This window comes from Molossus molossus, unplaced genomic scaffold (assembly GCF_014108415.1).
Source record: "Molossus molossus isolate mMolMol1 unplaced genomic scaffold, mMolMol1.p scaffold_m16_p_2, whole genome shotgun sequence".
Lineage (NCBI taxonomy): Eukaryota > Metazoa > Chordata > Mammalia > Chiroptera > Molossidae > Molossus > Molossus molossus.
The window spans coordinates 105544858-105564677 of record NW_023425355.1 but is presented as its reverse complement, the minus strand read 5'-3'; the positions used below and the strand labels follow the sequence as shown (position 1 = coordinate 105564677).

The 19820-nt window shown below is 37.6% G+C and overlaps 1 protein-coding gene across 3 annotated transcripts in view; it reads right to left on the bottom strand.

The window, feature by feature from the left end:
• Positions 1-640: 640 nt before the first annotated feature.
• LOC118636620 (zinc finger protein 182) overlaps positions 641-19820 on the bottom strand; it is a 38710-nt gene continuing 19530 nt past the window's right edge. The window contains exons 3-5 of one of the 3 annotated variants that reach the window (XM_036271748.1): positions 10754-10880; positions 10345-10440; positions 641-3486 (exon numbers count right to left, since the gene is read on the bottom strand). In XM_036271748.1, coding sequence (XP_036127641.1) covers positions 1853-3486; positions 10345-10440; positions 10754-10880 — 1857 coding nt within the window. In that variant the 3' untranslated portion in view covers positions 641-1852. Of the gene's footprint in view, positions 3487-10344; positions 10441-10734; positions 10881-19820 lie in introns of those variants that run through there. The other 2 variants (XM_036271749.1, XM_036271750.1) reach the window with 2 other exon arrangements.

Here is a 19820-nt window from a genome sequence, read left to right as displayed (position 1 = left end):
ACAAAGACAGTTATTCACATTGTGGGACTTCATATTCTGGAGTAATGTGCTGTTACATAGTCTTTGGACATGTCCATTCACACAGCTCTTAATCTGTCCCTCACCTTGGAAAATGTCACCAGCAGTAGTGTGACCTGAGGGATGAGTTATTCAACTTCTCTGTGGATGTATACTTTATATCTCGTTAAAAATGCACGCGAGCACACACACACACAAATTTAAATCATTTTGTTAAGGTATGGAAAGCCATTGGCAGGCTTTAGTACAGGATATTTTCACAGATGTAACTGTGTATACTAAATAAGAAGTGTGTACCAGTCTCAATCATTTTAGGTTTACATAATGTGGTCCCAGCTGATCTGAGAATCACTTTATTTGACACCCCCAGGAAAGTAATACCTGTGTGCTTTTGGAACTGAATGAATATCTATTGTTCTGATTATTCAATTTATTCACTCTAAAAAATTAAAACTCCACACTGAACATAACTCTATTAAATGTTATAAAATCCTATATCTAGAATCTGATTTCATTATAATAGCAATAGAACTATGAGTTTTAAAAGTTTTATTTATTGATTGATAAGGTAGTACATCCACATAATACAAATTTCAAAAGTTATGAAAGGATATACAGTTGTCTCCCTCTCAATTCCATCCCTCCAGCCACCCACTTCCCCTTCTTTTTCCCAGAGGTAATCATGGTTTCTAGCTTCTTGTATATCTTTCCAGAGACAGTTTATGCATATACACTCAATTACATACTTACCATGTGTTCTTTTTATATACATATGGTAGCACACTATACTCACTATCCTGCACCTTGCTTTTTCCACCTAATAATGCATGTTGGAGAGCATCCCACATCACTACATAAATGGTGTCCAAGTTCTCTTTATTTTATTCATTTTGGTCTACCTAGGAGTTTGCTGTATCAACATATTAGGATTTCAGGAACCAGACTGCTGGTTTTGTCATTTAGACAGCTTCCAACCTTTTGTTTTCACAGACAGTGCATCAATGAATACCTTTGTGTATGCATCATTTTGTACATGCATGTGTATATGCATTCTGAGAAGTGAAACTGCTGAAAAATCCATGTACATTTGTGGTTTTGGTTACTTTGGAATCATTCCTCTTTGATTAAGAGTTTTTCCTGGACTTGATGTTTGCTGAAGATTCATGTGGGAAAAGAAACCGGGGCCACATTTAAGGCAGATCAGAGATTTTCCTACAACTGGGATCCCCCCCTTTTGGTATTTCTTTCAAACTTCACCTATCTGGAGTTAGTAAATAGGGGCAGTTGTAGGATTCGTCACAAGGAACACTCCCTTCTCTTGCCCCAGCCCCCACCAATTGCTCCTCTGCTTACCAGACTAGTTTTTGCTAAATATAGTTTGTCTAAGCAATTCCTTGTCAAGGCCCCTGCCTGTCTCTCCTTAGATGCCAAATGGGTCTAGGAAACATCCTACCTCCCACCCACCCATGTCCTGGGTTACTGCTGTTGTGTTTGTATATGATGTTGCACTCAGGGTGTATCCTGAACCTCAGCATACACCCTACAAGTACTGCCTCACATCTGCAGCCTTAAGCATTCTCTCTCTTCTGAGATCTCATATATCTGCCTATGGCAGCCCTCTCATCAGGGTTTCAGCTATATGCTAATTTTGTCAGACACAGAGATTATACTTCTGCTTCTTTGTTTCCCTGTAGCTTTTGGGTAAAGACTGATGAAAGGCAAAAAAAGGCTGACTTTATCCCTTATATTTAAACCAGAAGTCAGAACATACTTTAAAAATGTTAATAACAAAACTTTCCTTCAGGGAACATAACAGACACTATTGATTTACTCTCTAATGTGCGATGAGCTTTGACTTCCGGGTGTGGCCTTTCCCATGGGCTTTCTTTCCTGTATGTGTTTTCTGATGTACAATAAGGTTTGATTTTTGGGTAAAGGCTTTCCCACATTCTGCACACTTATAGGGTTTCTCTCCAGTATGAGTTCTTTGGTGTACAGTGAATGTTGATTTTTCTCTAAAGGCTTTGCCACACTCAGTGCACGCATAGGGTTTCTCTCCTGTGTGTGTTCGCTGATGTATTATGAGCTGTGACTTCTGGCTAAAAGCTTTCCAACATACAGGACATTCATAGGGTTTTTCTCCTGTATGAATTCTCTGATGTATAATGAGCTTTGACTTTTCTCTGAAGGCTTTGCCACATTCATTACACTTATAGGGTTTTTCTTCTGTATGAGTTCTTTGATGTATAATGAGATACGATTTCTGGGAAAATGCTTTTTCACATTCATTGCATTCATAGGGCTTCTCTCCTGTATGACCTCTCTGGTGTAGCATGAGATAGGATTTCTGAGAGAATGCTTTCTCACATTCGTTACATTCAAAGGGTTTCTCTCCAGAATGAGTTCTCTGATGTACACCAAGGTTTGATTTTTGGGTGAAGGTTTTCCCACACACATCACATTCATAGGGTTTCTCTCCTGTATGAGTTCTCTGATGCACAATGAGAGTGGACTTCTCATTGAACGACTTCCCACATTCAGCACATTTATGAGGTTTCTCTCCCGTATGAGTTCTTTGATGTATAATGAGAGTTGACTTATCACTGAAAGTTTTCTTACACTCATTACATTCATGGGGTTTCTTTCCTGTATGAGTACTATGGTGTATAATTAGATCAAGCTTCTGTATGAAAGATTCCCCACATTTAGTGCATTCATACGTTTTCTCTCCTGTGTGGGTTTTCTGGTGGACAATGAGGTTTGACTTCTGAGTGAAGGCTTTTCCACATTCATTACATTCATAAGGTTTCTCTCCTGTATGAGTCCTGTAATGTATGATGACAGTTGACTTTTCTCTGAAGGCTTTGCCACATTCTGGACACTCAAAGGGTCTCTCTCCTGTATGAGTTCTCAGGTGTATAATGAGCTGAGATTTTTGGCTAAAGGCTTTTCCACATTCAGTACATCCAAAAGGTTTCTCTCCCGTATGAGTTCTCCAATGTACAATGAGGTGTGACTTCTTGCTGAAGGTTTTCCTACATGCAGTACACTCAAAGGGTTTCTCTCCATTTTTAATTCTCTGATGTAGACTAAGACCTTTCTTTCGCCTGAGCGTCTTCGCACACTCTTTATATACATAGGTTTTCACTCCAGGAGTTGTTTTCTCATATTCAGTATGGAATAATAATTTTGCACATCCATTATCATGTTTCTTTCCTACAGAGCTTCTACTAAATAAGTCTAAATTATCTACCATATTATTTCCAAATGACTCATGTTTTTGGAGTCTTTGTATTGAAGCAACAAGGTTTGAACTCATATAAAGTGTGTTTTCAAATACATTATAGTCACGGTCATTCTTGGTGGTAATTGTTTTCTTGTCAGAGAATCCAACTTGCATCAACAAACATTTATCTTCATCATCCTGGCGCTGCCTCTCAATCTGTTCATCAACTTGGCAGGCTTCTTCTAGAAAGAAGTAGAATAAATCATTTTTATATTTTGACATTATGGAATGGGTCTTCTTTAGAAATGCCCTGCCAGATGAAAGCTGATACTATTATCTCATTTTATCAGAGTTCCTGGAGAGAGAAACTTGACCATCAGATTCTGTGTTTTTATTTTTATTTTTTTAATTAAACTCCCACTAGCTAGTCTTTTTGTAACCAAGAATAATCTTACCCTGACACCTAAGTCTTTATCTCTATATTTATATCATCTTTTCTTTCCATCAACTCTGTTGACCTTATCACCTTTAATCTTCATTTACCATGAACTCTTAACTGTACATGACTTATACCTTTGTATCCCTCTAAGCTTGCACTCACAGTTCTTCAACACCATCTTCTATTCCTGTCTATACTATTTCCACTAAAAGCTATGTCTATTATTAACTCCAAACCCTTCCTCATATCCCATCACCCACAGATCCCAGTCTTCCATATTTTGCTATATTCAGAATCTAGATAACTTTCAAGAAGTTCAAGCTTTACAAAACTTACACCTATAGCTTTAATTTTTATTAACTTCTAAAGTAGTTCATCTGTACCGCTCATTCAGTTAAAATTGCAAAGCCTTCCCATTACTATACCCTATTTCATCAATCACAAGATGAATATTATTCCACATTTTAACATTTCTGAATCTAGATGCACCTTATAATCAATGACACGTCAAAAATTAATTGGTGGCAATTTTTCTCTCATAGTGGTGTGTCTTAAAATCCAGTGGGATGTTGAAGCAAATAAAATATGGTAAATAGCCCTGGCTGGTTTTGCTCAGTGGTTAGAGCACTAGCCCATGGACCAAAAAGTTGAGGGTTTGATTCTCGGTCAAGGGCATGTACCTGGGTTGCAGATTCCATTCCTGGCCCCAGATGGGGCATGTGCGGGAGGCAACTAATCAATATGTCTCTCACATCAATGTTTCTCTTTCTCTCTCTCTCCATCCCTCCTTCCCTCCCTCCTCCTCCTTCCTTTCCACTCTCTCTAAAAAAATCCATGGAAAAAATATCCTCAGGTGAGGATTAACAAAACAATATGCTAAATACTTTTTGCACATATACTTATTTTTTAAATCATTTTTGAAGTTTACTTTTATTCTTGCCTTTTCCTAAAATTTAATATAAAAAATTTCAAACATACAGAGAAGTTGAAAGAAGAGTATAAATAACTAAACCACTTAGGTTTAATAAGAATAACATTTATGATAATACTGAATTTTAAAATGGAACACACAGCTGTGGTTTTTCTTCTTGTGACATCTTTTCTTTGGATTGCAAAGCACTAGTTTTTAACCAGGAGTGAACATTAGAATCATAGAAAAAGATTTTACAAAATACATTTGATGGGACCCAAGTCCCACCAAGGATCTACTGAATCTGAACTTCCTGAGGTGGTAAGAAGGAGCAAAGCACATGTGGCTAGGGTCATGAGCTCTCTAGCCCAGGATCAAATCCTGCCTTAGCCTTTCACTTGCTTTGTGAACTTAGACAAGTTATCTAATCTATCTGTGTCTTACTTTCCCACCTGGAAAACAGGAATCATAATAGTGCTCACCCAAATGTTTGTTGATATTAAATTACTTAGAGTATGCATGGCAATATAGGCAGTGCTTTCAAATGTTTACTAGAACAATGACTACACTATTGCTGCTGCTACTACTACTACTACTACTGCTACTAATATTATGATTAAGAGCCACTATATTGCTATAAAAAACAAGAACTATCTCAATATATTTAACATGTTCTTGAATATCAAGTGAAAACAAGTTTAATAAAACTGTGCATAGTAGGCTAACATTTTTCTAAAGAAGGAAAAATATATAAATACATATTTATACAGGCTCATGTTGTAAAAAACAATGGAAAAATAAACTTCTAAATTTTAATAAATGGTTACACCTGATGGTAGTGTTAATCTACAGAGAGAAAGAAAGAAGAAAGTGGGATGGAGAGGAAGAGAAACTGAACTTCTTGGAATATACCTGTTTCCTAGATTTCATTTTGGAGCCAAGCAAGTATTTGTGCTAAAAACAAACAACAGACACAAAATGGAGTCACTTGTTGTAAGCCCCATCAAGGCTTAATAACTGCAGTTTCTGTCTCACCCAGGAGTGGAATTTTAAAACCACTCTAGAATTTCCTGATCAAAATTAATGAGGTAATAATCTGCCTGATAAGATCCCCTTCCTTCCCCTAAGGGAAGGTGACCTTGTCTGAAATAATACACTCTTTTAAACCTCCTTGTTCCAATTTCCTTCTGTTTATAAAAACCTTACATGTTGTACAACTCCTTGGACCTCCCTTCTATTTGCTAGATGGAATGGTCCCTGATTCATGAATTGTTTAATGTCAATTAGATTTTCAAAATTACTCAGTTGAACTTCTGTTCTTTATCATTTGCAAATTTTATATAATCAGACAGCAAAATTCAATATAAAAGGATTCCCTAATAATAAATATCCTCATCTGTATTTTCTAATGACCAAGATGAAATGTCTTGATTCTCAATGGCACCAACATGATTACTTCAACTAATTCAACTCTCTATACACATTCAGCAGTCTCAGTATAATACTAACAATACTACTGTAAAAATAATATATATGGAGCCACTTTAAAATGGAGTTGGAGCTGTCATCCTAGAGGAACCGCCTTGCACATGTTACTCTTCAAACCTTTGGATGTTAAAAACAGGGCAAAAAAACCTGTGGACTGGGCCTAATGCAGCATTGTACCTCAAACAACTTTTTGGAAAGATAACAAGAAAGCAGATATTGTGACCACTGGACTGACAACTACCAAACTACTGGACTGAAAATTTAAAACATTGCTTAGAATTAGCATCACTGTTAGATTATCTGTACCCATAGAAATGCCTTCCTTTTATTGATATAATTGTTTCCCTTCCCTTTCTCATTAATAACCGTTGTCTGTCTCCTAATCAGAATGCTATTTGAGTTTCTGCCTGAATCAGTGCTTCCCAAATAGTTATTCTTAAAAAAAAAACAAAACTATGTTTTTATTGATTTTTTTTTTTTTAGAGAAAGAGGAAGGGAGAGGAAGAGAGAAATAGAAACATACATGGATCGGCTGCCTCCTGCACACCCCTAACCGGGGATCAAGCCCACAACCTGGGCATGTGCCCTGGCCAGGAATCGAACCAGTGACCTCTTGGTCCATGGGTTGATGCTCAACCACTGAGCCACACTGGCCGGGGTGGCTACTCTTTTTTTAAAAAAGAACTTTTAAAGTTTATTTTTCATTTACAGTTTACATTCAATATTATTTTGTATTAGTTTCAGGTATATGAGATAGTAGTTAGACAATCATAAACTTTACAAAGTGTTCCCTCCATGTTTCTAGTACCCACCTGGCACCATACATAGTTATTCCAATATTATTGACTATATTCCCTATGCTGTACTTTACATCACCATGACTATTCTGTAACTACCAATTTGTAATGAATAGTTATTTTTTTTAAAATCTCAAATAAATGCTTGTTACCTCTCACTTTGGCCTTTTACTTTTAGATTAACACTATCATCAGATGTAATATTAATAAATTAAACACTTTTAAGTCCAGAATTTGATTTGTATATATCAATTTGAATATATGATGCATTTTCTCTTTAAAAACTGGTTTTTACATAGTTCCTACCTCTGTCAATGAAAAGGCCTAGAAATTATTCCCTAACATCCAAATTGTGATCTTATAACATTTACTACTAAAAAGAACCAGGTTTCCTAGAAGAAGTGTCTGATTCCAGGTCAGAGACAGGAAATACGTAAAATGAACCTGGAACATCTTGTAACACCAGAAATCAAGGACTCTACCAAAGACTCAGAAGCCTTTTGAAGGAGTTTCCATTGGCCAGAGATAGAGCACTCTGATTCATAATAAGGATAAAGCAATGGATTAAAACATAACCATGTTTAAACCCATAATGATACTTATAAAAGGCATATTAGTCACCTTTGAATGATGCTACAAAACCAACTCCTTATTCTGAAAACTAGTAAACAAATGGAAAAACATGTAACTCATGTATACTATGTACTTATTCTGTACAATATATAACTCATATATAACCAAACAGGGCAATCCCTCTTTACAGAAGTATTCCAGTTAGTCAACAAAGAAGGAATGATAGATTTGAGTGTTACCATTTTGCAACCATTAATGAATTAATGAATCTAAGCAATAATTACCAATGCCTCATAACATAAAAAAAAGACAGACAATCACATGCCTCCTGATGGAAGTATGTTACACCAGCTAGGAAGTAATCTTGCTAAAAAAAAAAAAAAATCAAACCCTGAATCTGCTCAAGCTTTGGGATCTAACTACCAGTTTGCAAGAAAAACAGGGAGAGGAATATGTTAAATATCAAAATATCAATATTTTAACAGCAAAATCCAGAATGTGAGAAATTAAAGGACAAATGGCCCAGTTACTTAAAAAATATAATACAAGGGGAAAAAGACAGATGGAGGGTAATCATCTATAGATTATAAGACAAGAATCTGAGTAGCCATGAGCATAGTCAGCACCTAAATCATTTCTATATACCACTCCCCACTAATCAGAATAGGGATCCTTGGAGAAGTTGCTCATTCCAGGTCTGAAATGGGGAAAATACAAGGTGAACCTGGAACATATTTTTGTGCTGGAAAGTGCTCAAGGAATGATGGAGATATGTCAAAAGACAGAAGAGCCAGACTGGAGGGATTCTTATTAGCCAAACTGAGAACAATTTGAACATTAAAATGAATAATGACAGTAGAAAGTAATGGATTATAATACATTGAAAAATAGAAATCCACGAGTCCATACTGAGATTAAAATTAATTACATAATGGAGATGAGGTAAGGGAAAGTTCTTTTTTTTTTTTATCCTCACCCGAGGATATTTTTACATTAATCTTCAGATAGAGCTGGAGGGAGAGAGGGAGGAAGAGAGAGAGAAAGAGAAACATTGATGTGAGAGAGACACATTGACTGGCTGCCACCTGCACAACCCAAACCATGAAGGGAGACAAACTGCTACTGAGGTACATGCCCTTGGCCAGAATCGAACCCAGGACTCTTTGGTCTGTGGGTGACGCTCTTATTGCTGAGCCATACCGGCCAGGGCAATAAGGGAAAGTTCTTTACAGAAGAGTGCCAACTTGCAAATGTAGAAGGGATGACAGAAAATCCATAATTTTTCAATTATCTCAACAATAACTGATTTAGGCAAGAATCACCAGGGGATGTTAAAACCACTGGATGAAAAAATTTTGAGGGCCCGGCTGGTGTGGCTCATTGGATTGAACATCATCCCATGGACTGGGAGGTCCCAATTTGATTCCTGGTCAGGGACATGCCCGGATTGCAGGCTCGATCCCCAGTGTTGGGCCATGCTAGAGGCTACCGATCAATGTTTCTCTCTCACATCAATGTTTCTCTCTCTCCCTTCTTCTCTCTCTAAAAGAAAATCAATAAAAACATATTAAAATTTTTTTTTGAGGAACAGTGTATTTACACAGTTTGGCAGTTCCATAAAATGTTAAACACACAGTTATCACACTGTTCAACAATTCCACTGCTATGTATGTACTCTAAAGAAATGAAAACAGACATCACCACCGAACTTCTATATTAATGTTCATAGAAGCATTAAAGTAGAAATAACCTAAATGTCCAACAAATGAAACACAAAATAGGGCATATCCACACAATGGAATATCATTCTGCCATAAATGAAGTACTGATACATGCCACAATATGAATGGACAACCCCTGAAAACATGCCAAAAAGTGAAAGAATCCAGACATATAAGGCCGGCCACATTTTGTATGGTTCCATTTACATGAAATGTCCAGAAGAGGCAAAACCATAGAGACAGAAAGTAGATGAGTTGTTGCCAGAGGCTGGAAAGAGGGGGAGGGAGAGTGACTGATAAAATATAGGGGTTTCCTGCCCTGGCCAGTTTGGCTCAGCAGTTAGAGCGTTGGCCCACAGACCAGAGAGTCCCGGGTCCAGTTGCTGCTAAGGGCACGAACCTCAGTTGCAGTTTGTCCCCGGCCCTAATTGGGGTTGCGTGGGCAGCAGCCACTCAATGTGTCTCTCTCACATTGATGTTTCTCTCTCTCTTCCTCCCTCTCTCCCTCCTGCTCTATCTGAAGATAAATGCAAAAAAAGTGTCCTCGGGTGAGGAAAAAAAAAAAAAAAGATAGGGGTTTCCTTTTGGGTGATTATAATGTTCTAAAATTAGGTAGTGGTGATGGGTTGCACAATTCTGTGAATATACTAAAAAAATCACTGAATATGTGTACTTCAAAAGAGTGAATTTTGTGGTATATAAATTATCTCAATAAAGCTTTTTAAAAAAGAGATAATCAAAATGTTTTAGGAGAATAAATCTGATAGGAATATCTAAACTGAATGGAATCAGGTAATTCAATCTGAAATTGTAGCATTAGCCAAGGCCTGTAACTAATGTGGGCCTGTCTTTAGATAAGGCCATGAGAAATGAGAATGGTAGAAGTGGCAGGATTTGGGGTCAAGGGGTTGGCATATACCAGACACTTATAATGGGGAAAGGAGCAGTGTAGAAACTTGTAGGTGAACACCAACTCAAGAGAGTGGTCTGGTAGGTGTGGGACAGGCAAGGGGGAGTCAGTCTTATGCCTGGGGTATTCATGTCTCTGTCCACAAACAACAACAAAGGGCCACAACCTTACCCCAGATGTTCTTAAAGCCCTTTCACAGATCCTCACCCCTGACTGAAAAGCTGGGACCTCATGTCCCATAGCCTGGGTCAATCCCACTTACCTGGAAAGCTCCGGACTGGGATTTTTCCTTCTGCCAGGCATGGTTCTTCTACCTCCAATTTGAGGATGAGATCTGGTTTGGTAGCCTGCTGCCCTGCTAATGAGAAATGACAGCAACACCTCCTTGGTCTTCAGAGCTTTTGAGAAAGGGGGAGGTGGAGACTGGGGCAGCACAAGGGACTTATTGCTTGACACAATAGTTAAGTCAAATACTTTCACTTGGGTTTTTAGTTCACAAACAACTTGTCAGGAGAGAAAAGGGGAAAAAGGAACTCTGATTCCTGGAATTCAGAGTTAAACTCTCCAAACAGTTCAGAGACCTAGCAAATTTCCCAAACTGAGAAAGTAAAGGCCCTCTATTTGACACAATAATCATAAATAGCAAAATTACCTGAGGAAGTCATTCTTACCCACAGAAACCAGGTTGCTATAGGTCTCTAGCATCACGTCCCTGTATAGGATCCTCTGGGGAGGGTTCAGGTACTGCCATTCCTCCTGAGTGAAATCCACAGCCACATCCTCAAATGTCACGAGTCCCTGTAATTTTACATTGCTTTTATTCTAAAACTCTGATCACCAGGTGATGAGGATAGAACTTAGGGAAACTTATGATTGGGTTCCCAGTTCATGATGATGACTTAATACAGGATGCCTACTTCATATCAAGTTAGTGACCTACTTTGTGGGAAAATCACAAATCTCATAGTATAAAAACTATTAAATAATAGAACATGTAAGAATGTGGTATTAGCACAAGGCTAGAAAAATAGTTCAGTAGAACTAAAAAAATAATCCAAATATGTATGGACACCTGAGTTATGACAAAGTTGGCCTTCAAAACAGTGGGGAGAGGATGGTCTTTTCAAATAAATGGGTTACCAGATGTCTATATGAGGGATAATGACATTTAACCCCTAACACTCACCACACACAAAAATCAGCTACAGGTAAATTGTAAATGTAATGTGAAAGGCAACACAATAAAGTGTCTAGAAAATAATATAGAAAATGTTTTCAGTCTTGGATAGAAAAATAATTATAAAACAAGGCATAAAAAGCACCACTCTTAAAGGAAAAGACTTACAAATGTTATAAGATTAAAAGTACAACAGGCCCTGGCCGGTTTGGCTCAGCGGTTAGAACGGCCTGCGGTCCGGAGAGATCCGGGTTCGGTTTCCGTTAAGGGCACGTACTTCGGTTGCAGTTTGTCCCCGGCCCTGGTTGGTCGTGCGGGTGGCAGCCACTCGATGTGTCCCTTCACGTCGATGTTTCTCTCTCTCTCTCCCTTCCTCTCTCTCTCCCTCCCACTCTATCTGTACAAAAAAATGGAAAATATCCTCGGATGAGGATAAAAATAAATAAATAAATAAAAGTACAACAGTAAAAAGTCAAGCTATAGATGGGGAGATTATCTGCAACATTCATAAGTGATAAGGAGATCTTATTTGAAACGTATAAAATAACCTCTACACATCAGTAAGAATCATACAAACAACACAAAAATAGACAAGAGATGTGAATAGGCACTTCACTAAAAAGAAAATCCAAATGACCTATGAACATGAGAAAATGTACTTGACCTCATTAGCATTCAGGTAACCAATGAAATGTACTCAATCCCATTAGCACTCAGGTAAATGAAAATTGAAGCCACAACACAAGAACAGGGATATAAATCAATAGAACGGAACAGAGAACCCAGAAATTGACCCAAGACATTTGACAAAGGTGGCAAAAGCATACAATGGAGTAAAGACAGCCTCTTTAATAAATGGTGTTGGGAAAATTGGACAGCTACATATAAAAAAATGAAACTAGACCACCAACTTACACCATACACAAAAATAAACTCAAAATGAATAAAAGACTTAAATGTGACTCGTGAATCCATAAAAATCCTAGAAGAAAATGTAGACAACAAAATTTCAGACTTCACACAGCAGAATTTTTACTGATACAACACTTAAGACAAGAGAAACAAAAGAAAAAATGAACACATGCAACTACATCAAACTAAAAAGTTTCTGCACGGCAAAAGAAACAAGCATCAAAATGGAAAGGGAACCCACTATACAGGAGAGCATAATTGCCAATGATACATCAGATAAGGGGTTAATTTCCAAAATATATAGAGCACTCATACAACTCAAGGAAGACAAATAACCCAATTAAAAAACAGGCAAATGACCTAAATAGACACCTCTCCAAACAGGTCATACAAATGGCCAAGAGACAGATACGAAAAAATGCTCAAAGTCACTAATCGTCAGAGAGATGCAAATTAATGCAACTATGAGGTATCACCTCACACCTGTCAGAATGGTCGCCATCAACAAATCATCAAATAACAAGTGCTGGCGAGGGTTTGGAGAAAAGGGGACTCTAGTACACTGTTGGTGGGAATGCAGACTGGTGCGGTCACTATGGAAAAGAATATGGTGTTTCCTCAAAAAATTAAAAATGAAACCGCCATTTGACCCAGTGATCCCACTTCTAGGAATATATCCTAAGAAGCCTGAAACACCAATCAGAAAGAATATATCTACCCCTATGTTCATAGCAGCACTATTTACAATTGCTAAGATCTGGAAATAGCCCAAGTGTCCATCAGTAGTTGAGTGGATAAAAAAACAAAACTGTGGTACATAATGGAACACTATGCAGCTGTAAGGAAGAAAGATCTCTTACCATTTGAGATGGCATGAAGGGACCTGGAGAGTATTATGCTAAGCGAAATAAACCAATAAGAGAAAGACAAATACCACATGATCTTACTTATTTGTGGAATATAATAAACAAAATAAGCTGATGAACAGAATAGACCCAGACATAGAAAGGAGTACGGTTCAGACTGACACACTTCGGGGGGCAGGGGAGATAAACCAAAGAACTTATATGCACGTATATGTAACCAATGGACATAGACAACAATGCTGGGGCGGGGGAGCGGGATCGGGAGGAGGGTGTCTATGGGGGAAAAAGGAGAAACATCTGTTACAAAAATCAATTAATAAAAAAATTTAAGCCACAATGAGACACCACTATGCACCCACCATAAAGGTTACAATTAAGCAGACTAAAATATTATAATGTTTTGATATGGGAACTTTCACATGCTGTTAGTAGGAATGCAAAAATGTATAATTGCTTGGGGCAACAGTTTGGCATTATTTACTAAAGTTAATGATTTGCATACACTATCTATATATAGTAAGAGAACAGGCAAGGCCAATTCATGATGTTAGAACTCAGGAGAGTGATGACCTCTGGGAGTGGTATTGATTGGGAGCAGGCCTGAGTGGGGATTCGGAGATCCTGATTATGTTTTAATCTTGACCTATGGGGTGGTCACACAGTGTGTTCACTTTGCAATAATTCATCAAGCTAGAGACTTATAAACTGTACTTCATGTATGTTATAATTAAATGTATTTTATATCTTCATACTTAAAAATTATTTGCAACAAAAGTACAAAGGCAATTCAATGGAAAATGGGAGTTTCCATTTCAACAAATGGTACTGGAACAATTGGATATCCATAGGCAAACCCCCCCCCCCCAAAAAAAAACCAAAAAACACACTTTAAGCCATACCTCCAACATATATAAAAATTAACTCAAAATGGATTACAGGCCTAAATGTACAATCTAATATATGAGAAAATCTTTTTAACCTTAGGTTAGCTAAATAATTTCTCAATGTGCCACCAAAATTCAAAAGTCAATGTTAAGAGAATAAAAATCCAAACCCAGGAGAAAATATTTACGAATCACATATCTGGCAAAGAAGTTGTATTGACAATATATAAAAACTCTCAAAGCTAAAAAACAAAAAAGGCAACTGAAAGATAATTCACCTAAGAAGATATACAAATAACAAATAAGCACATACAAAGATGTTTAACATCATTAGTCATGAGTAAACTACAAATTAAAACCACAATGAGATACCACTATACACCTATGAGAATGGAAGAAAGAAATACTTGAAAATACTAAGTGCTGGTGAGGATAGAACAACTAAAACTCTCATATATCATGGGTAGGAATGCAAAATGGCACAACCACTTTGGAAAACAGTTTTCCAGTTTCTTATTAAGTTAAACATAAATTCCCATATGATCCGGCAATCTCACTCACAAGTATATTTACCCAAATTGAATGAAAACTTATGTAAACCTCAAAACTTATACATGGATATTTATATAGCAGCTATATTTGTAATCACCCAAATCGGAAACAACCCAAATGTTTTTCAACCAGTGAATGAACACACAACCTGGAATCCATACAATGTAATAATTCTACTCAGCAATAAAAATGAAAGAACTAATGATACCTGCAACAACATGGATGACCCACAAATGTATTATGCTAAGTGAAAGAAGTCAGACTCAAAAGCTACATACTATATAATTCTATTTGCATAACACCATGGAAAAGGCAATATCATAGAGACCAAAAAATATATCAGTGATTACCACAAAGGGAAATATTGGGAGGTGAAAGAACTGTTTTATGTCTTCATTGTGGTGTCAGTTACATGCCGTATTAAGTTTGTCAAAACTCACAGAACTATATGCTAAAGAGGGTCACTTTTACTATGTACAAATTATACCTTAATTTTTAAAATTATAAATGTAAATAGCTTCCAAGTAATCTACAATAATTGCATCTATGTAAATCCAAATCTCTCCACATATCCCCCAAAAAACTGTAGAGATCAACATGAAGAACAAGTAAAACCACACGCAACCTATACCTTCAGTATAACATAATAAAAAATTGAGACTACTACAAATTTCTAAATACCTATAAGTAAAAAAATAATTACTGCTGAGCTGGCTTTCAAACTATTATCACAAGCCTTTCTGGAATGTGAGAAGAGTCTGAAAAAAGAGTCAAGAGAGCAGAAGGGGGAGAAGGGCACCTAAGAGTGAGCTGAAATCATGCTCAGAAAGAGAAAATCTACAGTAAGTATGAAAATACTGAAAAAAACTGGCCAGATATATCAGAGCGCCAATTATAGGAAAAGTGTGAGGAACAAAAGATGGCAGTCACAAAAAAAGCATCACTTCTGAGGCATCAGAGGGTAAAAAGGAATGAGAAGACTGGGTAGTGAGACTGGGTAGTGAAGGGAAAATCTAAAGGGAAATGTAGGGTCATATAAGACAAAGAATGACCAAAACAAATGAAAACAAGTCAAAGCACACACATCAGTGGCTCTCCACAGTGCCAAAAAAAGTTATCCATTAAGTAAACTGCACTTGACTCACTGGCAAAAAAGGATGGTCTTGAAACAAGAATTGTGCAAAAGCCACCCCAACCTCCAACAATGTCCTCAAACCAAACAGATGAAAAAGCAGTCTACATTCATTCAAAGCCTCTTTAAGAATAACAGAAAATGAGAAAATATTTCAGGTGATAAGAAATTCACCTCACAATGACATCAGCCATATGACAGAGTAGGCAGCTCCACGGTCTCAGTCCCCCACAGAAACATAAAAAAACAAGCAGGAACTGTCAGAACCAACTTAATTAGAACTCTGAAAAACAGTCAAAGGTGTGCAGAAACCAAGTGAACATGGAAACAAGAAAAAAGCAACTTAAAGATGGTGGGAAAACTTTATGGCACTTTTACTTATCCTTGCCCCTCCCCCTTCCATGAGTGGCAGTGACAGCCCATGTCCCAGTGTGGGATCCCTGGTTCTGGAGGGAGCAGAGAGACCTTATTCAATAATTAGTGTGTCTATTCTCACCTGCCTGGGGCTACTGGAAGTACTGATGCAAGGTGCTCATTGTTGCCTCACCTAATTCAGAACTCAGGCCAGAAAAACAGCTGGTATTGTTTTTAAAGGGTCCAAGGCAAACTAACAACCCACAGACGCCTGGGACAAAAGATTACAGTCCAGACATATAATAGATTGTCTAATGCCTGAGAGGAAAAGCTGGCGGAGATTCTATGGGAAATTAGAACATTCAAAAGCACCCATAAAAAAGAATGCAATTCTACCATTTGTAACAGCATGGATGGACCTAGAAGGTTTTATACCAAGTGAAATAAATCAGACAAAGACAAATATCATATGACTTCACTTATATGTGGCAAAATAAACAAACAAAATAGAAACAGATTCATAGATACAAAGAACTGACTGATGGTTGCCATTAGGGGAAGGGGTGCTGAGGGACTGGGTGAAAAAGATGAAGGGGTTAAGAACTACAAACTGGTAGTCAAAATAGTCCCAGGGATGTAAGATACAGCATAGGGAATATAATCAATATACCATAATAACTATGTACAGTGTTAGGTGGGTACTTAAAATATCAGGGGGACCACTTTGTAAAGTATATGATTGGCTCACCACTATGCTGTACACCTGAAACTAATACAAAATACTGAATATAAACTGTAATTGAAAAATAAATTTAAAAAAAAGCACCTGCCCTGGCCAGTTTGGCTCAGCAGTTGGAGCGTCAGCCCATGGACCGGACTGTCCCAGGTTCGGTTCCCACTAATGGCACGTACCTCGGTTGTGGTCTGTCCCTGGCCCTAGTTGCCTGGGTGGCGACCACTCGATGGGTCTCTCTCACGTCGATGTTTCTCTCTCTCTTCTTCCCTCTCTCCCTCCCGCTCTATCTGAAGATAAATGCAAAAATGTCCTTGGGTGAGGATTAAAAAAACAAAACACCCATGTACAGGGAAATTTTGAAAGCCCACAGATATGTCCAAAATAAGACTCATGCTCATAAAAGACCCAAGACTCTAACTGCTATAATTCTCCCCAAGCATAGAAAATAAAAGCTTCCAAATTCTGGCATGAACAAGTATAAATCTGATACATAAGCTCATTTATGATTGTACAAAACAAGAAAACTGCAGACTAATCTCACTTAGGAACATCAATGTAAAAATCCTAAATAATAGTTAAGCAAACAGAATAGGTCCACATTAAGACAATAATAATAGAGCCCTGGCCGGTTTGGCTCACCATTGAGTATCAGCTCATGGACCAATGAGTCTCAAGTTTGATTCCGGTCAAGGGCACATACCTTGGTTGCAGTTCGTCCTCAGCCCTGGTCGGGGTTGTGCAGGAGGCAACCAGTTGACATGTCCATCTCCCGTCAATGTTTCTCTCTCTCTCTCTCTCCCTCCTACTCTATCTGAAGATAAATAGAAAAATATCTTTGGGTGAGGATTAAAAAAAAAAAAAGACAATAGCCCTGTCAGTTTGGCTCAGCGGTTAGAGCATCGGCCTGCGGTCCAGAGAGACCTGGGTTCAGTTCCCGCTAAGGGCACGTACTTCGGTTGCAGTTTGTCCCCAGCCCTGGTTGGGTCGTGCAGATGGCAGCCACTTGATGTGTGCCTTTCACGTCCATGTTTCTCTCTCTCTCTTCCTCTCTTTCCCTCCTGCTCTATCTGAACAAAAAATGAAAATATGTCCTTGGGTGAGGATAAAAAACAAAAAAAGACAATAATAGGTAATGACGAAGTAAGATTTAGTCCAGGCACACAATAATAGTTCAATACTAGAAAATTCCTTAATATAATTCACCATTTAAGTAGACCTAAGGAGTAAATTTATATGATTAATAGAATTAACATAAGAAATGCTGATACAAAAATATTGAAACACAATTCAATACCCAAGCCTGATTTTTAAAAACACTAAAGATTACAATTGATGGTAATTTCCTTAAAATAACCAAAGGTAAATAGACAAACACACAGATAGCTAGATAGATGAGGGAGGGATGGAGGGCAGACTGGAATGGAAGGAGGAAGCATGGAAGGACGTTTTGCATGGGAGCCTTGGGTCACCATGGGTACCATAATAATGTGATTTAAGGTGAGGGCTGGCCACACCGGAAAGATCAACTGTGTGATTTAGGGTGGGTGCTCTGGGTCACTCCCCAAGGGGCTGGAGATGGAGAGCACGTGGACAATCATATGTATAAAATGAAGCCCTAATAAAATCTCTGGACATCAATGCTCATGTGAGCTTCCTTGGTTGGCAGAACTCCATGGGCACTATCACAGATCAATGCCAATGAAGTCACACATCCCAGCTCCATGGGGAGAGAAAAGTGGAAGACCTGTGTTTAGTGATTTCTTGAATCCTGCCCTATGCACTTCTTCCCTTGGTGGATTCCAATCTGTGTCCTCTCCCTGTAACAAGACATAACCATGAGAATAACAGCTTCCAGTGAGTTCTATGAGTCCTTTCAGTGAATTAGAAAACCTAAGGATGCTCCTGGGAACCCTCAAATTTGTAGGTAGTGTCAGAAGTGAGAATGGTCTCTTATAGGGGTTGTTCCTCCAACTTCAGGTTTGTCAAACTCTTCACAGATAGAATGACTCAAAGTCACAAAGATGTAGTTATCCCTAAGTTAACATACAAATTTAATGTGACCCCAATTAAAAAAAAAAAAAGCTCTTTAATGGTACTAACAAGATAATATTAAAGGTCATTTAAAAATAAATATGCAAGCATAGTTAGAAAGACAGTAGAAAAGGAAAAGTGTGAGGGAGGGAGTAGCCCTACTGGATACTAGAGCATACTTTGATGCATGCATTCTCTCAAAGTACAGGGTGACAGATACACATTGTAATAAATAGTAATTGGAGAGCCATTTGGAAAGGATAAATTGGATCCATACCTCATACCATACATAAAAATAAACACCAAATTGATCAGGGGCATAATGTAAAAAACTTAAACCCCACAAAGTATTATAAGAAAGCATGGGTGTATGCCTGGGTAGCCTGAATAAAGGGAAAGACTTTTTAACTGTAAATAAAGGTACAGATATAATAAAAAAAATTATAGATACAATCATGAAAATATAAACACTTTTGCGAGTCCAAAGACATAAATCCAAAGACAAATGACAAACTAGGAGGAAACTGTTGTAATATATATCACATATAAAGATTGTTACAACATATATCAAAGATAAAGGTTAATATCCTTAATATGTAAAGGACTCTTAAAAACCAAGGGGTAAAAGGGCCAAATGCTTGACAGAAAATTCAAAACAAAGATATAAAAATTGCTCTTAAATATATAAAATTATTTTCAACTCACTCATAGTAAGAGTAATACCAATTCAAACTATAGAGAGATACCATTTCCAACCTAGCACGTTGAAAAAAATTAAAAGCCTGACAACATACTCTGTTAGTGCAACAGAGTAGAAACAGGCACCATCGTACATTGTTAGTGGGAGTGGAAACAGTACAACCTCTACAGGAGGGAATTTAGCAACTACAATGGTATACTGGAAACAATTTCAAAATACTGGAAACAACCAAAATTCTCATGTACATAGAATGGTTGAACAAACTGATACATTCACTAATGGAATACTATGCTGCTATAAAAATGAATGAGTCACAGAAACAGAACCAACAATCTTAAAATTTCTATGGAAGTACAAAATGCCCTGAATAGCCAAAGCAGTCTTGAGAAAGAAC